Source organism: Malania oleifera, chromosome 6 (genome assembly GCF_029873635.1).
Source record: "Malania oleifera isolate guangnan ecotype guangnan chromosome 6, ASM2987363v1, whole genome shotgun sequence".
NCBI classification, from domain to species: Eukaryota; Viridiplantae; Streptophyta; class Magnoliopsida; order Santalales; family Ximeniaceae; genus Malania; species Malania oleifera.
In genome coordinates, this window is record NC_080422.1 from 67,260,599 (window position 1) to 67,284,841 (window position 24,243).

A 24,243-nucleotide genomic window follows, 5' to 3' on the forward strand; every position below is an offset into this window, starting at 1 on the left:
ATCACTTTTTTAACCCATCCATCACTTCTCTAGCAACTTCAGGAGAGGGTGGGGCATCATAAAGAAATTAGAGGTTAAAAATATACCCTAAAATTAAATTTACAAATATATTAATCAATAATAGTGTTTTAATGCAACTATGCATAACTTAAAAGTTGAAATAACAAGAAATTGTATTTTTTTTACACTTACCAATTGTGTGCAAGTCTTGGTGCAATTGAAAATCCACTAGTTATCCATAACTTTCCAATAATCTTTGTAGAACCGGTAGTCTTTTCGAATGACCAACTTCACCCTATCAATTTCTTCATATATATGAAACCCATGGTTGGTTTTTTATCACCATCAACCAATGTAAGGATTTTCAATAAGGGTTCCTATACTTTAATTATATCAGAGGCTTTTTGCCAAAACTCTTTCTCTAAGATAATCTTCTTCGCATCATATGCTGGGCCTAATTTTGCCATCCCAAAACTTGAATTTTTCCAAGCATCAGATGTGAACATTTCCTTCAATGAGTGTTTATGTCTAACAATAGTCTCCAACGCTATAAAGTTGGTGGCAAATCAAGTGATGGCAGTGCGAAGCAATTTTCTATTATTTGTGAATTTCTTCATGAAATTCACTGTCCATGTGTGATTGCAAATAAATGAGGTTATTGATTTTGCATCTTCTAAGACCTTCTTCACATTACTTTTCTTACCAATGTCTTTAAGAATAAGGCCTATATAATGAGCTGTGCATGCTGTCCAGTAGAGATTGCACATCTTTTGCATTAACAATTTTCTTCCAGCCTTCATTGCAACTTCATTGTCAGTCACTACTTGGACGACATTTTCCTCTCAAATCACTTCAACAACCTTGTCCATTAATGTGAAATGAAAGTATACATTTAATAATTATTGATACTACTACTTAATTAAAAATATACAAGTCTATAGTACTATTTGCATATACAATCAAAATTATTAAATTACCTGAAATAATATTCAACTATTCAGCCCGCACATTAGAGGCATCAACAGACTTACGAAATATGGTGCCTCTATTATAGTAAACTAAAAAGTTTATTATGTGTTTTCTAGTTGGTCTTGACCAACCATCACACATAATGGTTACGCCGCTCTCTTTCCAAATGCTAGCAAAAGAAGATATAAAATCTTGCATTTCCTAATACTCTTGTTCCAAATAAATTTTAGATACCTCATAGGGGGATGGATCCTTCACCCCCTTTCCAACTTCTACAATAACATCAAGCATATGTTGCATAAATGGAGAGTCGGCTACGTTTCCTGGAATCCAATTATAATAGGAATTTTCCAATTGCTTTTCCAAATTTACTTCTTAAACCTTAGCAACTAAGTGTTTATTTTTGGTTGTTTTGCACTCTTGCTTCTTTCTAAAATACGATCCATTGCCCCTAGTCTAGCTTCAGGGCTATCAGGATTGATCCATTGTTGTCCACTACCTCTAGCTTCTTGGACACTATGAGACTGAGTTCTACTGAAACCATCGGCATCATCACTACCAGAGTCACCTCCCTCTTCATCAATATTACCCCCTCCAGTTATTCTAGCTTGAAATATCCGTCTCTCTTCCCATTGTTGCTGTGACCGTATGCTTTTTTGTCGAGCAAATCTCATTCTTTAATCTTCTGAGTCTGCTCCATCTCTCAAATCCTCAAAATCTCCTCTAATTTGAGCTTCCACCTTTTCTTTACATTTTTTTTAATCTCTGTTCTTCTCAGCATATTGTTATAGATGTTTCATCATCTGTTCTCTTACTTGTGTGGTTACATTCGGGCATCCTGCCACTTGACCTTTTTATGTGCCAAGCGTTCTTTCAAGCGTGTAATACCTCCATTAGTTATCTTCCCACACAACTTACACATAATAATATGTCTATTATCATCCACCGGAGTACCAAAATGCCATCCAATGTCCTCATTAGGTAAGTCCTCATTTCCTTTTTTCTCACGTGGCATCTTGATAGACTTGATTTGATGATCTTTACAAAAAAAAACATAGAAAATACAAAGTTATAGTCCTTATAAAAAAATGAAAATAAGATATAATATAATTAGTAAGTACTAAATAGCCCTTCTAATTTTAAATATTTATTACATAAAAATAAAATATATTCTTTGGTTAAAAATAATTAGTATAGTCTTGTAGACTAGTAGTACTCAATTACTCATAGTAATTTTTAACTTTCTTTTAAAATAAAGCAACTTACTAACTAAATATTTAATATTTTTTAAGTTGCTTAAATAAAATAGTACTCAATTATTCATAGCATTTATCACCTTGTTTAAATAAAATAAAACAACTTAATGACTAAATAAAATCAGTAAAGTTTTTAAATACCTCATTATAATTATTTTTTACATAGCATATAAAATATACCTTGTATAGCTTTGTAATTTTAATTATTTTTTACATAATAGTGAGGTAGACAAAAATTTAAATTGAAAATATACTCTAGTATTTATTCAAAATATTTGAATAATTAAAAATTAAAAATATTAGATTTTTCATCTGTTAATAAAATAAGGGTCATAAAATAAGAAAAAAATGGTAATTATTTATATATAATATATTTATTTTAAGACCATTAAATTTATTTCTCTAATCTTAGCAATTAGGAATTTAGGATTTTAGGCATTTATTCAGCCTAATTGAATAATTGAACTGCCTAAGTCCCTAATCCCATCCCTAAACCTAATATAATATATGAATAACTACTCAAAATAACTATTAACTAATTCTAATAAAATATATAAATAATATAATACATAAATAAATACTAGTTTAAGTAAAGAACAAAGCAAAAGAGAAAAAAAAAAAAAAACAAAAAACAAAGAGGAAGCATACCTGACCTGAAGACTGAAGAGAGAGCTAGCGCCTAGCGGAGAAGGCAGGAGTGTACTAGAGGAGTCTCCACGAGTCCAACTCCAAGACTCGAAGACCAGTCGATTGTCGAGTGTTGACCAAAAGGGAGTTGGGGTTGTCGGCTTGGTGCAAGTGTGCGACTCGCTAGCTGCTGTACGACAGCCCAACTTTTTGTTACGTAACAGCTGTTATGCTACATAAGGACCATTATTTAAAACCTTGGTCGGCCCACAAGCTAAAAGTTTAAGCTTTTGATTAAAGTGGTAATCTCACAGTAACATAAGCCTAAAAAGGGGAGTTATCATCCAATGCCCCAATTGCAAGTTTATTGGTGATAGTTGTAGATCTTTGAAGCCATTTTTGTCATATAACATTCACTAATTAGTACACTATAATCATAGTCAAATAATAAATTAAAGAAATGAAAACAAACTCTGATGTGGGTTCCTAAGTGATTTTTTCATTGCTAGAAATTTAATTTGTAACAGAAATAATAATATTAAATAGGTGCTGATATTGCTCATCTTTTTTCTCCCTTACAAATTATTGAACCAAAGGGAAAGAAAGCGACTCATTCTATTCCCACAAGGAAACAAAGGGACCGTGGAGAGGCTAAGTTATAAGACTCATAACTAATATCATATTATGTTGAATATCATCATCCACCAAGGCACCAATTAAAGAAATGAAAACAAACTCCTATGCAAGTTGCAAGTTTGACATTTTGTATTTAACCATCAAATTATCAAAATAGGCACTAGGCAGAGTCAAGTGGCAGAAGCCGTAGAAGTCATAACCATTTTCCGATTTTGTTCATCAATCATCATCCATCATAGAGTTGATAACCAAGAAATTAATAGCACTAGTAGATTTCAATATCTTGGATCTATTGTGCCAGCGGAAGGGGTAATTGAAGAGGATGTAATACATAGAGTTAAATAGATTGGGTAAAATGGAGCGGGTAGGTGTGTTGTGTAATTGTAGAATACCCTTAAAATTAAAAAGGAAAGTTCTATAAGACGATTGTAAGGCCAACCATGCTATATGAATTAGAATGTTGTGCAAATAAGAAACATGTACAAAAAGTAAAAGTTGATTAAATTTGAATGTTTAGGTGGATGAGTGGTATAACATTAAAAGATGAATTAAGGAACGAACATATATGCAATAAACTAGGCATAGAACGGTTGAAGACAAGATAAGGAGGAGCCACTTAGATGGTTTGGACATTTGAATTGCAGACCTAGTAGCGCACTTGTTAGGAACAATGATTGAGTTTTTTTTTTAAAAGGGGTAGGGGTAGACCTAAAATGACATGGAATGAGGTAGTGAGGAAGGATTTAATAGCTTTTAAGCTAGAGGAGGAAAATGCTCTCGATCGGGTGAATTGGTGGAAAAGGATTCATGTAGCCGACCCCATCTAGTGGGACTTAAGGCTTCTTCTTGTTGTTGTAATCATCATCCACCAATTTAACCACCAAACATTTACTCATTCAAAGTCTTAAATTAAAATCAGTCATCACTAATAGTGCACCACACAACTACATAACTCACAAGAAATTGACCAACAATAACATCCTACAAAAAGAAATAAAGAAATAGAGGGAATAGGAACTCATGACTTCAACAACCTTCAATAAAATCATCAATGAGGTGTTCTAAATAGTTAAGGAGATGGGGAAGAGGGAGGGACTCATGTTGTAACTTGCAAGACTGAATAGTAAAGAGCATGGTTTTAAATCGTGGTAGCGGGTAGCGTAACGGTAACGGGTGTAATGGGAAGCGGGAGTAGCGCATGTTACATAACGGGAAGTGGGTGTAACGGCCGTGAATTTTTTTGAAGCACACACAACCTTGTGCATATTAGCATACTTGCATGTTTTAAGATTTTAGCCCTTCTTAGAAAGAGTTTTAGAGTATTTTGGATCCTTTAGTTCAAGTAATTAAGTTATTTGGTAAGGGCAACAAGTTTACATTTGTTTTAAACCACCATTGATAGAAAAATTACGTATGTGTGCATATTTATACTTCTCATTGTTCTTATCTGTGATAAATTCTTATGTGTGCTAAATTAATTAATAAAACTAAATACATTATACACTTCATTAATCTATTAGACACATAAGATATACGAATAATACAAATATAAAATAGCTAGAAAAAAAGAAGGTTGAAGACTTGAAGTTGAAAAATATATAACATAAATATCACATTACTAATATGATCAAAATAAAATATTTTCCTAACAAGTTAGTATTTTCAAATTGTTAATTAATGCATCTATTGTGAGTATTTAAAGAAATAGTAAATTTTGTATCATTGTCATCCTCTTTTTAATCTTTTCTCCCTCTTGCCACTTGGTATATTGAGAATGATATATGAAAGAGAGGGAAAAAGTGAGAAGAAAAAGTAAAAAGTAGAATAATTTTTTGATGTAACAGTCTTGTAGTTGTTACGTAACAGCCGTAGTAGCCCTTACATAACGGTTGCGGTCCGTAACGGCCGCTACGGCTGTGATTTTTCTTCCCACTGATTTTGCAGTGTGTAACGGTATCGGTAACCCAAAAAACCGTTTCGTAACGGCATTACGTAACGGTTGCGGCCTTTATTTAAAACCATGGTAAAGAGACTTCTAGGTAGGCACAGAGGCATTGTTTGATGTTCGACTTCAAGATTCCCTTTGGCAGAATTGCAGTCTTATTGAGAGGAACTTCGAAGGTTGCGATAAAGATGAGATGTTTGGGGATGTAGGTTTGGAGGGAGATTCCAAGGTTGTGTGATGTTCGATGATTCGGAAAGCTGGGAAAGGAGGTTTGAGGGCTGGGGGGAAGTTGTTCGTCACAAGAGAGAGCCTAGTTCAGTCATTCAATTGTTCGTGTTCATGTTCTCTCCTCTTTGCCGCGATTTTCTTGGGGGGTTAAGAGCCCTAAAAATGCTGCGTTTCAAGCCAATAGTGTCCCGCACACTTCCCCGACTTATGCCAATGTATCTCGCTGTATCTGAAAGTGAAAAAATAAGTTTTCCAATGCGTGTCCGATACATATTTGGCTGTATCCGAGGTGTATCAATGTCAGATACATGTTCGACACTGATACCTTCACCCTTTTGGAGTACCTTGCTTCCTAGGTGTGAATGGGTTAGATACCATTGTTAGTTTGTGCTTTTCTTTGGTGAGTCCATAGAGATCTATTTCTCAAATTTATCCCTTTTTCACTCCTCACATTAATTTTGTGGTGGGAAGGGGTTGTCGGATTCGTTTTTGGAAAGATCCTTGGTTGGGGAATGATGTTCTATCCACATTTTATCCCCGCTTCTTTCAATTGAGCTCAGGGCTAGATAGTGTGATTTCTTTCTTTGTGGTTGATTTAGTTTGCCCCCTGGTTTCTTGGAACCTTCATATCAAAAGATCTATGAATGATATAGAGTTGCTGGAACTCTCCTCCTGGTTCTTGTTATTGAACAATTCTCCTCTTTGTTTAGCTAGGGATACTCGGTCTTGGGCTTTGGATCATTCGGGACTATATTCGTGTAAATCTCTCTTTGAGTTTTTGACTTGTTCGGACTCTTGTTTTCCTCTATTCTCATGCATTTGGAAGGCCCGCGCTTCCCCAAAGATTGAGGCTTTCATTTGGCTGACTGTGCTTAATAGAATCAATATTAATAATTTGTAGCAAATTAGGAGACCTTTGAAGGCCTTATCTCCAGATGTTTGTGTGCTCTTTTATTTGGATTTTGAGTCCGCATCTCATTTATTCCTACATTGTGATTTTTCTTGGAACATATGGAATAAATTATTTGGCATGTTGGGAGAAGCTTGGGTGTCCATTGTCGGCAGAAGGAATGTTCGCTATTTCTTTTGAAAGTTCTGGAAGAAGGAAGGATAGGGCTGTTCTTTGGAAATGAGGTAAATTTTTAAGTTGTGGGGTTTATTGTTGGAGTGCAATGCATGGATTTTTTCAGGGAAAAAATTGAATAGGAAGCTGGTTTGAGAAAAGATTCATTACTTGGCCTCTTGCGTTGGCTTTCGATGCTTTAAGGGAGCGGGCTTTTTGTAAATTCAGCGAGATTGGAGGAACTTTTTTCTTTGATATTTCAAATTATTTATTTATGTTTTTAATTCCTTTTTTCTAGATTTTTCCAGAATTTTGATGGGAGATGTTTTATTCTCCTCTTTGTAAATTCTTCTCTTCTTAATGAAATCTTGTCTTCTGCTATATTAAAAAAAAAAGAAAAGATAAGGAACTTACTTTAGTGTTTTTCTCGGGATCTGCAATCAATTCAAGTTACAAAATAAGGAAACAACTAGATGCACCAACAGTAACAGCAGAAGCTCGATCAATCTTCTGAAGATGGCTGAAGTCTCAAATCGGAACTCACCTACAACCGAATTTGGCTGGAGAAGCTTGATCAATCTCCTTCCTGTTTTTGAAATCCTTTGTCAAATGAAGATATACAAATCAGAACCCTAGGAATTTGGAGAAAGTTTAGAGATCAGGAAGGGAGGAAATCTCACCACCTGCCCTTGATGAAATGATACCTGCAGAAGATCATCGGGAGGGTCGGGATATTTGGTGGTGTAATCTTGGATTTTCAAGAAAGAATGAGGGTATGTCAGTCTTTTGATTTCTTTGAGGCATTGACTCATTCCTAGAAAGTTTATAATACTACCTATAACATGTTAATAACATTCTCATGAAATGTGGGCAAATGACATAAAATGGTAATCTAAGATGGTTGGATTTTTACATTTTTGTTGCAAACCAAACTTGGTTATGTTTTTACACTATTGGAATAATGCATTATTGGTGCTCACATTCCGTAACCAAATGGCTCCTTAGTGCAAACGTTCCCCCCCAAAAAAAAAAATTGCTGGTCTTATACGTAATTAGACAAGGATCCAAAATAACCTCATGCCTTCCCAAATCCAATTCCTTAATCAAGTTTTTTCTCATCTTCCCATTATATAATTTGTGAAAATTTTTGGAATTTAATGTCCCTCTTTAACGCATTTAAATTTTTTCTTTTGCCTCCATCTCCTAAATTCCTTAAAAATCAAACCCTCCAGCTCGTTCTTCAATGAAATCCGTTTAACCTCCTCACTCTTGGAAATACCTAAATCGTCTTTTCTATCTGAATAACCCAAAACAATCAAAATGTGACCCTTCCTACTCCTAATATCTCCGTAAAACTCCCCATTCCACTTATTCAAGGCCTATTTAAGAGTCTTAAGCTTCCTCATCAACCTATGCCCTTCCCAACCCCTATCCAAATCCTCACTCCAAGAATCCCTAGCCAAAGATTGAAAAGAATCATCAAACAGGCACATATTTTTCAAAAATAAAAGGAGAAGGGGCTCAATTAATCTTGCTAGATTCTAGCAATATCAGAAAGTGATGAGACACGGGTCTAGACGAAACAGTTTCAGAAAGATTAGAAAACTCATCCTTCCACTCGCTAGAAAACAAAAATTGTCTAAACTACTGGCAATATCCCTCCCATCCCCTAGAGACCAAGAGAACAATGCATTACCCAGAGAGAGGTCCCCCAAACCTCAATCTCAAGCTAAGTTGACATGTTATTTATGAAGGTCTATACTTAAACTGGATATGCTAAAATAGAGCAGCCTATGTGGCAGTCCTTTATCTGATAGCTAGTTAGTGTTGCCATAAATGTTGGAGATTGATTCCCAAAATTACCTATACAGATTCACTTAGAAATAGTACTGACACATTCAGATTTCTTATATTCAAAATTGCTCATGTTTGTTTCTTCATTGCCCTTTCACTTTGGCCATTTTGGAATAAATTATTTGGCATCTTTTGTGAAAACTGGGTTTACCCCTCCATATTGAAGGCTTTTCGTACTATCATGTTCAGGGGATTTGCCAAGGGAAAGGATAGGAATGCGTTGTGGTGGTGCACTATTATGGCTATTATTTGGTGTGTTTGGTTGGAGAGATATGCTAGAATCTTCGAAGGTGTGGCTTCTACTAATAATTTGCTTTGGGTAGAATGGTTTGTCTTGTATTTCAGTGGGTGTCAGCAAGTGGTTTCTTTCGACATATTTCTTTGACTGATTTTCAGTGGAATTGGTTGGCTCTGCTTCATTGAGTTGTTTTCTTTTTTTCTATATCTCATAGCTGGTTTTCTTTTTGTAACAAGAGGATTTTTTGTTCTCCTTGTTCTATTTTTGCTTTTTCATTTTTTGTTGTATATCCTTTTCTTTTTCTAATACAATTATTTGTTATCAAATATATATTCATTATTTTTGAGTCCTATATCAAAATTTTCATCATATAAGGGAAATATTTGTGATAAGCTGCTTGATTATGCTATATTAATATATTTATTCATCAATATGAGAGAGAAGACTCTTAATTTCACAAGTGGCAACCTTTATCAAAGTAAAATACACTATCAGACTATGACCTCATTCGTTGCGATTGGCCTGTAGACGAGAATGTTATTCAGTTCAGTTGAGATCAGTTACGGAAGTATTAGGTATATGAAATATATTTTAATGACAAATTAGTAGGAGGCATAATGTTGAACTAGCAGGATATTGCTTTGCTAGAAGAAAAACTAATACTCTAGTGTGGATGCATGTCAATGTCACATAATATTTAACTGGGAAAAAAAGATGATTTTGATGTTGATTAGTGGACTTTTACAATGCATGATTGATGAAGTGTTTAGCTAGTGAGACCTTGTATGCCTAGGCTTTATGCAAAATTTAATTGATATTGCACTTTTTATGCCGTGTACAGTAGAGTTTTAACCAAGTTTGGGTGACACTTCTCAACTACTTGTGCAGCTGCATTATTTGGCTTATGGGTCCGTAGAACCATCTTGAACTGTAATTGTGCAGAATCTACCTTCTCTTTTCCTTCTTTTTCCTAATTTGTTCGTTGTTCTTTTCCAGGCATGCCTTATTGCAGATGTGGTGCAACATTTTGTTGATGCAAAATTGGAATTTGATGCTGGCTACGTCTATCAAGATGTAAATCGTGCAATTCAACATGTTCACAAGAGTGGCTTGGCTCATAGAGGAATTATTTCTGATCCCCAGAGATACCTTGTTAAAAATGTGAGTAGAATCATTTTTTTTTTTTTTTGGGGGATAAAATTCACTGGTTTGGTATAAAATTGTGGGGAATATTAAATTGAGCACTGGTTTGGGATTAAATTTAGTATTTGGCCTTACTGTGGTGCGCTGGAAGAGGAATTAGTTTCAATAAGTTAGAAAGAGATTGGAAGAACCTGTTGAAATGTTGATCTTTTCTTTTTTGGTATGTATTAGCTTTTGTTTTTGTTTGTTTGTTTGTTTCCGTTTTTTTTTTCTTTCCTGGATTGTTCCAGGCCTTTTTTGGGAGATGTCTCATTCTCCCTTGTGTAAATTCTCGTTCTATTAATGGAGTTTTCTTTTTCTGTAAAAAAATCATATTTTCTTCTTTTTTTTAATGCATATAATTTTCTTGTCTTGTTGACAATATGTGCTTTTTCATCTGGGTCCCTGATTCTTTAATGCTTGCACATGAGCATTTTGTTGCAGTTTGTTCTATCATAAAGCTGAATTTTAATTTGTAATTTCAACTCAGATTTGCCTTTGTATTTGCAGGGCCAGCTGCTACGTTTTCTGAAGATGCTAAGGGAGAAGGGAAAGAGGCTATTCTTGTTAACTAATTCACCTTATTATTTTGTGGATGGGGGGATGCGTTTTTTGTTGGAGGTGAATAGCATCTTGTCATTGGGTTCTCTTTTTTTTTTTTTTTTTTTCAGTTTTGAAATCATTTTACAAATGTGAAGGATATGATCTCTCACATTCCTAGCCTTCTCAATTCTATCTCAATTGTACATTTCATTTGTTATCTTTTGTCATCATTTATATTATCTGGCTGCTAAAGTGTGATGATGGTTACTGGAATGCAGTTGTTCAACAAGCAACATGATTGGAGAGATTTGCTTATTTAGTAGTTTCTTGTTGTTTTCTGTTTTTTCTATGAGGATTTCTTGTTCTCTGATCCTTGTAATTTTCTTTCTTAGTAATATTTCTTCATCTATCTGAAAAATAAGTTTGTGATAATCATCATACACACACATACACATACATACATACATGCATGCATACATACATACATGCATGCATACATACATACATAACTTTCTTAGATTCTTGGGTTTTTTCTTTCCCAAAACTTGCCTCTGATTTCTATATTGAATTCGAGCTCTTTGAGAAAATTGAAGAGGATCTTAGCAGTTTGTATGAAGAACCAACTCAGTTTGCAAATAGAGAGAACATATATTCAATAGAAGATAAGAAACTGGAGATGGGAATAGGCAGTTCAATAACACACTAGTTTGGGTGTGTGTGTGCCATTACTTGAAACCATATGCACAAGAAATAAGAGGGGCCTGGTTTTGAAATTGGATTTTTAAAAAGCCTTATAACTATGTTGGTTGGGATTCCTTGGATAGAGTGATGGACTGAAGGTTTTGGAACGTGATGGAGGAATTGGATTAGTGGGGTGCCTTTTGTCTGTGGTCTTCTCTGTTCTAGTGAACAGGGTAAACACTAGTTTAGTGCATTCCTTGGATAGAGTGCTGAACGAAAAGGTTTTGGAATGTGATGGAGGAATTGGATTAGTAAGGTGCCTTTTGTCTGTGGTCTTCTCTGTTTTAGTGAACAGGGGTACACACTGGTTTAGTGCCTCTTAAGGGTCTTGACAGGGAGATCCTCTTTCCCGGTTTCTTTCACTATTGTGGCTGATGATGCCCCGAGTAGAATGATTGTTAAGAGGGGGTGATAGCAGCTTGGTGGAAGGGATTAAGGTGGGCCATGAAAACTTAATCATATCGCATTTCCAATTTTCAGATGATACAATTCCCTTCTTTTGGAGCATATGGGTAGCTTTCCCAAAATGTTAACTATCTTGCAGGTGTTTGAAAAAGTGAGGTCTTAGGATTAATTTCTCTGAGTGGCATTGTGGGTATTGGAATCAGCCTGAGTCATTTGGCTTGGTTATCTGGTTGTGGAGTTCTGAGTTGGCCAATCACTTATTTAGGTGTCCACTTATGTGGTGACCCTACCTCTATTCTTTTTGGGACCCGGTTTTTGAGAGAATTTCCAGGAGGTTGGATGAGCAGGAAAGAGGCATTTTCCCCCTTGGGCACGATATTACTCTTATTCATGCTTTTCTTTCTTCTATCCCTTTTTACTACCTGTCCATTTTCAAAATTTTTGTGATAGTGGCTCATAGATTACAGAAATTGATGAGGGATTTCTTGGGGTTGAAAGCCAGTGAGCATGATAGAGATCATCTTGTTTGCTAGGCAATTGTGAGTAGATCCAAAAGGAAGGGAGGTCTGGGTCTAGGTCATTTGGTGTCCAAAAACATTTCCTTGGTGGGGAAGTGATTGTGGCACTTCCCTTTAGAATCTGACTCTCTCTGGCACAGGGTATTTTGTGGTAAGTTTGAACTTCTTCAAAATGGTTGGGATGCTAAAGTTGGGGACTTGAGGTTATTATTACCGATTTGAGCCCTTGGAAATTTGTATCTCTGATTTATCTTTCTTTTCTCCCTCATTTTTGGTACAATATTGGTTATGGGGAGAGAATCCATTTCTGTGAGGATTATTGAAGGCTCCTTTGGCTATTATGTATCCTCGTCTATATAGATTATCATTTTTTCATGATTCCCCTATCTTTGCTTTCTTTCGCTTGCAAGAGAATGTGCATTTCTGGGATTTTCATTTTGCAAGGAACCTTAACGAGAGGCCGAAGAGTTTGCTCCTTTGCTCAATGTGCTTCATCCTTTTCAGCTTCAATGGGAGTTTTCTTGTAAATCTTTCTTTTCTCATTTGATTCATCTTCCTAATGCTACTCCTTTTGCCCCTCACTCTTTCATTTGGAAAACTGAAGCTTCTTCTAAAGTTAAGACCTTATTGTGGACAGTGGTCTTAGAAAAATTTAATGTCAATGACTCGCTTTAGAAATGTGTATCTACAAGTTTTTATCGCCTGATCTGTGTGCCTCTGTTTTAAGAATGGAAAAACCTGTTCATATTTGTTCTTACATTGTCATTTTTCGTGGAGGTGTTTTGTGCTTTGATGTTTGAGGGGTTGCAAAAGGGGAAGTACAGAGAGGCTTTGTGGCAGTTCTCAAATATTTTGCTAACTTTTGGTATATCTTCGATGGAGAAAAAGGCCAGCATTTAACTTTCTTTGGAATAGAGTGGTGTTTCTTGCGTAGCTGTGGGTTTTGTCAAATGGTTTCTTTTGTCATTTACCTCTGGCAGATTTACGGTGAGACTGAGTTGCTTTGCTCGAGTAGAGCTGATTTGTATTCTTTGTTTCTGGGTTTCTGGGTTTCTGGTTTGTGCTTTTTTTTTTTCTGTTGTTTTGGGAGGATATCTTGTTCTCCCCTCCTCCCCCACGCCCCCCCTATTTTGTACTTTGTTTTCTCTCTCTAATGATTTTTTTTGTTTATATTAAAAAAAATAAATACCTGCTACCATTTGAATTAACCTTTTTATTCTTCCATTTAAAGGCCCATATTTCTAATCTAGATAATTGTTTCACTAGGAGTGATTGGTTGAGCTGAATGGTTACTACATGATTATAATTTAATTTGGGGTAATCTTATGTTTCAATGGGCTTATTTTTGTACTTTGTAATGACTCCATTCAGATTCTTTATGCCATCCAAGAGGTTAGAGGAAAGTGTGTTTATTTTGTTCTCATGTTTACATAAATAAGAGAGCTTTTTGTTACAATTATTTCAAAGGCTTATTTCATTATCTTGAAATATGTGGGTGTAGCTATTGACTACTTCTTTGCCAAGAGAATTCATCTTAGTATATTTTATTTTATTTTATTTCCCCATTGTGGATGACAGAGGATGAGTGTAGTAAGTTTTCTGAGCTTCTTCTTTTGACATGTTCACTAGGATTCAATGAGTCACAGTGACTCCTGGAGGGAACTTTTTGATGTCGTGATCGCTAAAGCCAATAAACCAGATTTTTACACATCTGAGCATCCATTCCGGTTCTATCTTCAACTTGCTCAGGGCTTTACCTGTTTATCACAATTTTTAACCATTAGTTAGAAATGTTGCTTTCTATTGTATTATAACCTTGAGCATTTTCTTGATTGTGCTATATGATATTTTTTGTTCATTTTTTATTTATTTTTTGAGATTTGTGGTGCATGAATTTAAAATTGATGCAAATAATAGTGCCATCTGGATGTGCTTATGTTTTATTAATTTTGAAATTAGCCAGTATAGAGCTTGATTCATAATTAGTATGGGAAGTTAATATTACCACACACTTGCAATAGTTTTTTTCCCTCAAGGCTTTGAGAAAAGGAAGTTCTATATTGTAACTATGGTCCAACAAGTTGTGGAAAAACAAATGGAAAACACGAGGACCAGAAAGTAATTTCTCGAAACAAAGAGGATTCCTATCCCTAAAAATGTATGGCATTATTCTTTTGAGTGGCTGAAAAGCGCAGATATATTGCTTTATAAGATCATCTGCATTTGTGTTTTTAAAATTGCAAAAAATGAAAACAAAAGGGTATCAAATAGACGTCTTTGCATTAAGAGAAATATGCTGTTGACTTTCCCTGCTTAGTTCCCTTTCCCTCCCTTTATTGGTATTCCATCCTCCTGCCTCATTTACTCTTAAAGCACTCTGAATCACAAATCTTGACATGCTGTACTAATATAATTTTTTGGTGGGTTTTTAATGTCTTCTGGAACTCCACTGCAGCTGTTATGACACAGAGAAGGATACATTAGCTTTTACAAAGGTGGATGCTTTTCTGCCGAATAAAATATATTATCATGGATGTCTTAAATCCTTCATTCAAATTACAAAGTGGAATGGTCCAGAGGTAATCAGTCGATTAATTCATTTTTGAAAAAAGTCAAAGTCCAATGTTTGTTTGCTTTTGCATACAACATAAATGTGTTTAACATTTTAAGCTTATGCTTCTGCAGATTTCAGGGTCATTGAACAACAGCTTTTCTTGTGTGGAAACTACTTAAACATGTGTTGTTTTTTTTTTATTTTTTTATGTTTTAGGTAATATACTTTGGGGATCACCTATTTAGTGATTTAAGAGGACCTTCAAAGGCTGGTTGGCGTACAGCTGCCATCATTCACGAACTAGAGGTATAACTTAAACCTTTTTGATCAATTTCTTCTTTGATTTTTTTGGCCTTAAATGGGATTTCTTGGAAATTTCGATAGGTTCCTGTAGTAGTGTAGAGGTTATATCTGATGATGGGTGGTCTTGAATCCAGTATGCTCAAATTATGGTCAATACTTTAAAATAATGCGCAGGATTAAAGCATATATAGTTGTGGTCATTTTCATATGGCATTGAAGAAAATATTGAGCGCAATCTAGTGATTGGTCTTCATGTAACCCATTTTCGTAATTGTTCTGTCTGTAATTTAGGGGAAAGTGCATTCATGAAAATATTTACTGACCTGTTTATTCCCGGTCTCTTCTTCTAAATCAATGTCAGTATTGATGGGAAACGATTGTCAAGTTGTATTGTAGTAGATACAAAAATCAAGATTCATAAATTACTCCTTTTTGAATGGATTTTCCCCCCAATATAGTAGTTTATGCTACATCTCGCAAAGGGATGGGACTGGAATCAGGTGTTTGAGACAACAGAAATTGAAATGATTTTTGTAGGACCTGCCACAATGGGCAAGTCTGGCGTGGGAGGTTGGAATAGGAATCTGGGTGGGATCAATGTGATTTTGTGCTTTAAATTAGCAGAATTGCCCTTTTATTACAGTAGAAAAAACCAAAAAGACCCCATACATCCTATTGATTCCAATTCCAATGTAAATAATCTGTATGCATGAATGGAAATGAACGATCATTTCCTGGGAATGTGAATAGTTAGAATGGTATTTTCGAATTCAGCTCATTCCCTCTTTCTAGATTCCAAATGAGGCCTTAAGGATTTTGTTCATGTTGTGGTAATGCCTTTTAGTCAACATATGCATCTGAAAATTGTATTTCACACTCAGCTTCTTGACATGGGGGGTTTTAACTTGAGTTTTTCTTTTTCTCTAATAATGCTAGTTCAATAATTAATGCAGAGTGAAATACAGATACAAAACGAAGATGTTTACCGTTTTGAGCAGGTATATTTCCAACAAACTCAGTCATTTTATTCCTATCGGGGTTTTGGCAGTATTTATTTATTTATTTCTGTTTATAGAGTGAAATGCTTGTTGACCAGTTCCCAATTTCTTTTCTGAATTTGAACGAGTACATTTCCGATCATGTACATTGCTGAATGCTGGATATATTATTGCTAACTTATCTGCATAAATTTATAACAAAAAATCTCAACTCTCTCCCCCCGCACCCCCCCCCCCCTTCCCCCCCCCCTCCCTCTCTTGGAGGCACATGTGGAGAGGCCTTCTCCTGCAAACTTTCCAAGACCTGTCTTTTAGTTTACTTTGAACTGGGTTGATGAGCATTCTCTCAGGGCATAGTTCAAAACTGTTCTGCATTAACTGAAAGTAGCATGCAGATGGTGGCATGGAATTCCGTTAAATGGCATACTAATAACATTTATGTGGTTGCTTAGGATAATATGTGAAGTTGAATCATTATGTAGAACGAGAATTGGAAGTTTGATTGAAGTATACTGAGGCTAAAGATGTTTAAATTGATGAGATGAAAAAATTTATGTTCAATATTAGCTATGAAAAAAAATTATCTCAAAAAATTGTTGAGAATGAAGTATTTTAAATAGTTATTTTCGAAATTATTTTATAAAATACACAAATTTAACATGTTCATGAGGGTTGACTTTACCTTCTGATATTAAATATGGACATAAGTTTGAAAGTCATGATAAGATTTCAAAAGACACAGATGGGACTGGTTGTAGGACCCGTTGGGATTCCAATAAGGACTTGGAAGCAGATAGGTTCTAATGGAGTGTTCTCTGCTAACTAATTACATATGAAGATTGTAAAGGTTGAAAACTTTTTATGATAAATGTTTTTTGGAGCCAGCTTTATGTCCTAATTCTCCCATTCTTTTGTCTTTCTGACTCTCCTCCTATTTGTCATTATTTTAAGTTTTGTGGGGTATTTTGGTCACTAGGCATTTATTTTAGTATTCATGTCACCTTTATGTAAGCCCTTTGACCATTTAAGGGTGTTTTGTAAGTTTTATGCTTTACTTTCTGCTGAACAAATTTACTGCCCTTTAGATTAGTTCTAGATAAAGGATAAGATGGCTTCTTTACTATGGCAGCCCGAGAAATTTTTTAAAGGGTTGTTCCAAGTTGCGTTCAGCAACCCTTTGATGATTAATGTTATTTTACAGCCTGCCACACCAGGTTCTTTTTCTCCTTTCTTCTTAAGGATTGATATATCCATTTCCATGCTCTGAATCTTCTTATTTATTATTATTCCTTAGCTCTCATATGAGATTTTCATCAATTCAAGTCCTGGTTCAATGGATTTAAGTGGGGAACTAGGAGATTTGTTTGTAGGGTTTACAAGATGCTGCCAAGAAGAAGTAATCCACCTTGCAGACCAGCCGCTAATCCTAGTGTTTTCTAGTTGATCAACGATGGTTGGTGACTCCAACTGAGGATTAAAGAAGGTAGATTGATTCTTTGACCTAGTGCGTGGCACAAAATCTAGCATCTTCTCATGATGGTGGTGAATCTGAGGACTATCCTAAAGAGAATTTTTTTATTTTTGTTTTGTAATCCTTTTCATGGAAGAAGAGAACCTCCATAGGATCCTACTCTTCGTGGTGATAGACAGTGGATTGTGGTTTTAAGGTGGAGATTCCTGAATTTTATGGAGATCTAAGTGGTGAAAGATATATTGACTTGTTATCCGCAGATGAAATGATTTTTGACCTGAAAGATGTACCAGAAAATAAGAAAGTGAAATTGGTTGCAGCTAAGTTACATGGAAGAGCATCATCTTAAGTGTGATCATCTTAGTATACTCGCCAAAAACAGTGAGAGTCAAATATTGTTGAATGGCACAGGAAGCTTAGCAAAATGTTCCTGTCATACAACTATGCCCAATTGATGTGTCATACGTTGCAAAGGAGCCGGTCTGTCAATGGATAATCATATAATGAAGGTTTTTATGAGCATGTTTGTAGGAATGAGTTGAATGAAAATGAAAAGCAAAAGGGCATGCTGTCTTAGTGTGTAATGAACAAGTTTTCAGAATGTGTTGAATCAGCATGATGCATGGAATGTTTCACAAGCATATCAATGCGTAAAAGCTGCTGAAACTCAATTAGGAAGGGGTGCAAGTAGGGTGGTGTATAACCAGAATATTTCTCTTTGCATGGTTGCTTCCGTTGTTAATCGCAAGGATCAAATGCAAATAGCAGACCTCCAGCACACTCCTCGAAAGGGCATCAGAACCACTTCTTAGCCACATCATAACAATTTATAATTTATTTCAAAGCCACTGGCTGGTGGTGCAACCATTATATGCTTCAAATGTGGAGAACCTGGGTGAAGATCACTGAATTGTTGAAATGCAAATAACTGTCAAGGAAAGCTATTATTGATTAATGATTGTTAAGATGTTGAAGAGGAATTTGAAGGAGGAGATGAACCCCAATATGACACAATGAAGAGGTCCCAAGCTCGGATAAAGCCATAAAGGAGTAGGGTTGCGTTAGGTAGTTGACAGCTAGTGTGAAAACTGTCAGATCCATATATCATGAATCCTAATAAAATACCACCCGGGTCAAGGGGATATACCGGGTCAATATATAAGGGAAAGGGCTAGGAAGTTAGTACAAGAAACTAAAATTAGATTAACAACTTGGAATATAAGAACACTTACGGGAAAAAGCATGGAAATAGTGGAAACAATATTTAGAAGGAAAATTAACTTAATTTTCCTTCAGGGGATGAAAGGGGTAGGGGAGAAAGCTAGAGAAATTGAAAAATTAGGATTTAAAATTTGGTACACTAGAAAAGAGAAACATAAAAATGAGGTGGGAATTATTGTAGACGAAGACCTAAACGATAATGTAGTAGATGTTAAAAGAATAGTGGATAGGATCTTTACAATCAAGATAGCTTTATGTCTGGAGATAGTAATTTTCATTAGTGCGTATGCTCCCCCAAATAGGCTTAGCAAAAAATTTTAAAATACAATTTTGGGAAGATAATAGTATTTTACAAGGGATGCCAACATCTGAAAAGACATTTATAGGAGCTGATTTGAATGGACACATTGAAAAGGATAACATAGGTTACGAGAGGATACATGGGGGACATGAATATGGAGATAAAAAACAAGGCCGGTGATAAAATTTTAGCTTTTTCCATGTCTTACGATTCAGTTATATTGAATACTTGCTTTATAAAAAGAGAAGACCACTCAATAACTTTCAAGAGTTGGCAAAATAAAAGCCAAATAGATTTCTACTTAGCTAGAAAGGGGGATTGTCTATTTTGCAAGGATTGTAAAGTTATTCCATGTGAAAGTTTGGCTACATAGCATAGAGCCCTAATATTAGATATAAATACTAAAAAATGGAAAATAAAGAGTAAAGTAAATCAACACAAGAGGCTTGAAGGAAGAAAATATAGTAAAATTCAAAAATAAAATGATCAAAGAGTGTGATTGGACAATAGGGGGTAAGGTAGATGCGAATATTGTTTGGAATAAGATGGCTAATTCTATTATTAAGATAGCAAAAGAGATTTTTGGTTAGTCCAAAGGAAGATACACGGGTAGTAAAGAAACTTGGTGGTGGGATCAATAAGTCCAAAAAGTCATTAAGACAAAAAGAAATTGGTATAAAATATGACAATGTTGTAGAAATATAGAAAACCTTGAAAAATATAGAGGCAAGAAAATATGCAAAAAAGACTATTAGTGAAGCTAAGCACAGAGCTTATGATACTTTTTATAATAGACTAGATACAAAAGAAGGAGAAAGAGACATTTATAAACTTTCTTGAGCTAGAAAAAGAAAATGCAAAGATTAGGTAATGTAAAATGTATAGAGGATGAGAATGATAATGTTTTAACTAGAGAATAAGACACAAAAGAGATATGACAGATATTTTGATAAGTTGTTTTATGAAAATCAAAATGAAAGATTGAACTTGGAAGTGACAGATGAGGAAAAGTCTAGAAATAGGAGATTGATTTGCAAAATTAGAGTCATTGAAGTTAAGATGGCTTTGAAAAAGATGAATAGTGAGAAATCAATAGGACTATATAACACACCAATTGAAGTTTGGAAATGTTTAGGGAATAAAGGAAGTATATGGTTAACTATTCTATTGAAAATTATTCTAAGAACCAAGAAAATGCCAAAGGAATGGAGGAAAAGTACGTCAATACCTTTATACAAAAGCAAAGGTGATATTCAAAATTGTAATAGCTATCATGGAATTAAGATTATGAGTTATACAATGAAACTTTGGGAAAGGGTAATTGAACAAGGAATAAGATTGGAAATGAGGGTTTCAAAGAATCAATTTGGTTTTATGCCTAGGAGATCGACAACATAAGTTATTTATCTATTAAGAAGATTAATGGAAAAGTTTAGAGAAAAAAGGAGGGATTTGCATGTGGTTTATTGACCTTGAGAAAGCATATGATAAAGTAACTAGGAAGTTCTTTGGTGGGTCTTAGAAAAGAAGGGGGTATGTAGTAGATATACTGAGGTCATTTAGAATATGTATGATAGAGTAATGACTAGTGTTTGGACTATAGGAGGGGAACCTAGAGATTTTCCAATCTCAATAGGTGTACATCAAGGCTCTACTTTGAGTCCTTATCTTTTTACTTTAGTGATTGATGAACTCACTAAGAATATCGAAAATGAGATCCCTTGGTTTGTGTTTTTTGCAGATGATATTGTCTTGTTTGATGAAAGTAGGTAGTAAAGTGGAATCTACGTTAGAACTTTTGAGAACCACTTTAGAGTCTAAAGTTTTTAGGATAAGTAGAAGTAAGACAGAATATATGAAATGTAATTTCAGGTAATGTGAGGAGTAGTGGAGAGAAGATTAAACTTGATAATCAGGAAATTAGTAGCACTTATAGATTTCGATATCTTGGATCTATTATACAAGCAAAAGGGGAAATTGAAGGGGATGTAATACATTGGGTAAAATGGAGGAGTGCGTTAGTCATGTAGTGTGATCATAGAATATCCTTAAAATTAAAAGGAAAGTTCTATAAGAGGGCTATGCTTTGGGGTTCTAAATGTTGAGCAACTGAGAAATATGTACAAAAATTAAACGTTGCCGAAATGTGATTGTTAAGGTGGATGAGTGGTATAATATTAAAAGATAAATTAAAGAACAGGCATATACGTAGTAATCTAGCGTAGCACCGGTCGAATATAAGATAAGAGAGGAGCAGCTTAGATGGTTTGGGCATTTGAGATAGAGGCCTGGCAATGCACATGTGGGGAGGAATTAGTTATTGCTTTTGGCATGAAAAGGGGTTGGGGTAGGCCGAAAATAACTTGGAATGAAGTCGTGAGGAAGGATTTAGCTCTTAATCTAGTAGAGGAAAATGCTCTCAATCGGGTGTATTGGCAGAAAAGGATTCATGTATCCGACCCCACCTAGTGGTACTTAAGGCTTGTTGGTGTTGTTATTGTTGTTGTTGAAGAGGTTATTGTCAAAGGAGATACTGGGCCATGTCTTGTAATAGGAAAGGTTGTGATTGTACTATGACATGAAGATGCAATAGATTGGGTCAACCACGGTGTATTTCAATAAAGTTGCACCATTGATGTGCGTGTTTGCAAATTGACTATAGACAGTGATAGTTGCAAGAATATTATCTCTTTATAAGCTGTGATGAATCTGAATATTTGGAGATAGACTCTCAGCCCTACAAACTTCTTGGATTAAGAAAGGAAGTGAATCATCTAGTATTAAGTGTTTAGTTGAATTTTCTACCAGACACATTTATCAAATGTGGCGGGATGCAATAGTGATGGATGCATGCCGTATCTCATTTGGGAAACCTGGGCAATATAATAACAAATGTCATGCATGATGGTTGGGAAAACATACACTTTTTACAAAGACGAGAGGAAAATAATTTTGGTGCCATATAAAGAGGTAATTGCACCCAAGCCTAGAAATGGGGAAGTGTTAATTTGCTCTCTTGGCTGCATTTGAAAGAAGTGGCGGAGAATGGTGTAGTCTATGCCCTAATGGGTAAGGAGAAATCTTTTGAAACAAAATTTCCACTAGGTGTCCATCCCATATTCCAAAAAAAATTTGATGTCATGCCTGAATATTTGCCGCTGGTTTACTTTCTATGAGAAATATTCAGCACCATATAGATTTGTTGCCTGGAGCTAGTTCTCTAAATAATCCCCACCAATGAATTAGCTGTAAGGAGCATGATGAGCTTAATAAACAGGTTATGGAGTTGTTAGAGAAGGGTTATATATATGAGAGAGTTTGGGTCAATGTGAGGTTCTAGCATTTTTGGTCCGAAATGATGGGACTTGGAGAAGAGTATGTGTATTGATAACAAGGCCAAAATAGAATAACCGTTAAGTACATATTTCAGATTCCTTGATTAGAGGACATGATTGATTGATTTTTTAGAGCCATGTTCTCAAAGGTGCAATTGAAAATTGGTTACCATTGGATTAAAATGTCTAGTTGATGAGTGGAAGATAGCTTGAAAACTTGAGAAGGTTTATGTGAATGGCTAGTTATGCCATTTGGATTGTCAAAGGCATCAACCACCTTCATGCGAGTAGTCATTTCATTGGGAAGATTTTAGGTCTACTTTGACAGTATTCTTGCACCAAACTCTTGAGTTGCAACAAGAGCATGTACGGGTTGTTTTGTCTAACTAAAAGATGCGAAATTATTTATTAATTTGAAAAAGTGTAGCTTTATGATAGAGTCATGTTCTTGGGATATGAAGTCTTTTCACAGGGAATTTGTGTTGATCAGTCCAAGTTACAAGCCCTTGTTGTTTGCGAACCCCTTCAAACATTCAACTGGTTCGTAATTTTCATTTTTATGGATTAGCTTCATTCTATAGATGTTATATATGGGATTCTATAATTGCACCAATAATTGATTGCATGAAGCAAGGATCATTTAAGTTGGAAGATTATGGGTGCTTCGAATATTGAGAATATGTACTTCAAGAAGATTGTTCTCTTGCATGGTGTTTCGAAATCCATAAATTCCTAGAAGGACAGAAAGTTTATTAGCCACTTATTGGAGGACTTTGTGGAGGAAATTGAGATCTGACCTAAACTTTTGCCCATCACGCACAATCTGATAAGCAATCCAAAGTTCCTAATAGAAGTCTTGGGAATTTGATTCAAAGCTTAGTCAACAACCATATTAAGCACTGGGGGGCAGGTTCTTTCTTAAGCTGAATTTGCTTACAAGTTATAGAAGGTTAAAAGGCAGGGGAGTGAAAAACGTCCCTTTGAGATGGTCCATGGGTGGAATCCAAGAAATGTCTTGGACCTTGTTACACTACCATTATTTAGTTGTGTAAGTTATAAAGCTGAAGAGATGGTAGATTGCACTAAGCAGATTGGTGTAGATATTAGAAAGCATATTGATGAAAGCATAGTAGTGTAAAAATAGAAATTATTATAATTATTTAATTAATATGCATGATGAATGTGTGGGAAGATAGTCATTCTTGACCATGAAGGCATGGTTGTCATGTGCCTCTAAGGGAAGATGATGAGGGAGGGGATATTCTCTAAACCTCTCTGGTGAAGGCTTGCCGATGACAATCCAGTGACAGCTTGCCATCGATATGTCTTAGTTCATACTTTGTCTGGTTTCTCATCATGGGAAAAAAAATGAGTTCTTTTTTGAGTTTTGGCTGTATTTTTCCAACAAAATTGACAGACAAGTGTTTTCTTTAGTGGGTTCCCTCTTCACATGCGCTCAGAATTCTGGAAAGATCTGGGATTAAAGAATTTCATTGCTTAGTGTTGCAAATGAAGTTAAATAGGTACAACAACAATTCTGTGAGTTTTGGTCATAAAACTCCTATTATCCTTGGGTAAAAATAACGAGAAACCCAGGATGGTCCCTGATCATACGTTTGGTGTCCAATAAATTTGGACATATGATTGTCATCGAGAACTCTTATGTTCCGGGGGAATTGAGGAATTCAGTGGGGAGGGAGGCTTGGGCTGATGGTTTTTCTGCAAATCACAGACAGAGGATGAAGGTAAAATACAACAATACTTGCAGCAGACCCTAGTTTTCTTGCAAAAATTGTGGATCCGGAGATATAGTGGAGAGTGAGGACAAAAGCCTTCTGTATAATGGAATCCCAAA

The 24,243-nt window shown here is 35.3% G+C and overlaps 1 protein-coding gene across 3 annotated transcripts in view; it reads left to right on the top strand.

The window, feature by feature from the left end:
* LOC131157037 (uncharacterized) overlaps nt 1–24,243 on the top strand; it is a 63,434-nt gene that overhangs the window by 20,491 nt on the left and 18,700 nt on the right. For all 3 annotated transcript variants that reach the window (XM_058110881.1, XM_058110880.1, XM_058110882.1), the window contains exons 7-12: nt 9,813–9,977; nt 10,509–10,619; nt 13,835–13,932; nt 14,661–14,784; nt 14,976–15,065; nt 16,016–16,060. In XM_058110881.1, the coding sequence (XP_057966864.1) occupies nt 9,813–9,977; nt 10,509–10,619; nt 13,835–13,932; nt 14,661–14,784; nt 14,976–15,065; nt 16,016–16,060 (633 nt within the window). The remainder of the gene's footprint in view (nt 1–9,812; nt 9,978–10,508; nt 10,620–13,834; nt 13,933–14,660; nt 14,785–14,975; nt 15,066–16,015; nt 16,061–24,243) is intronic.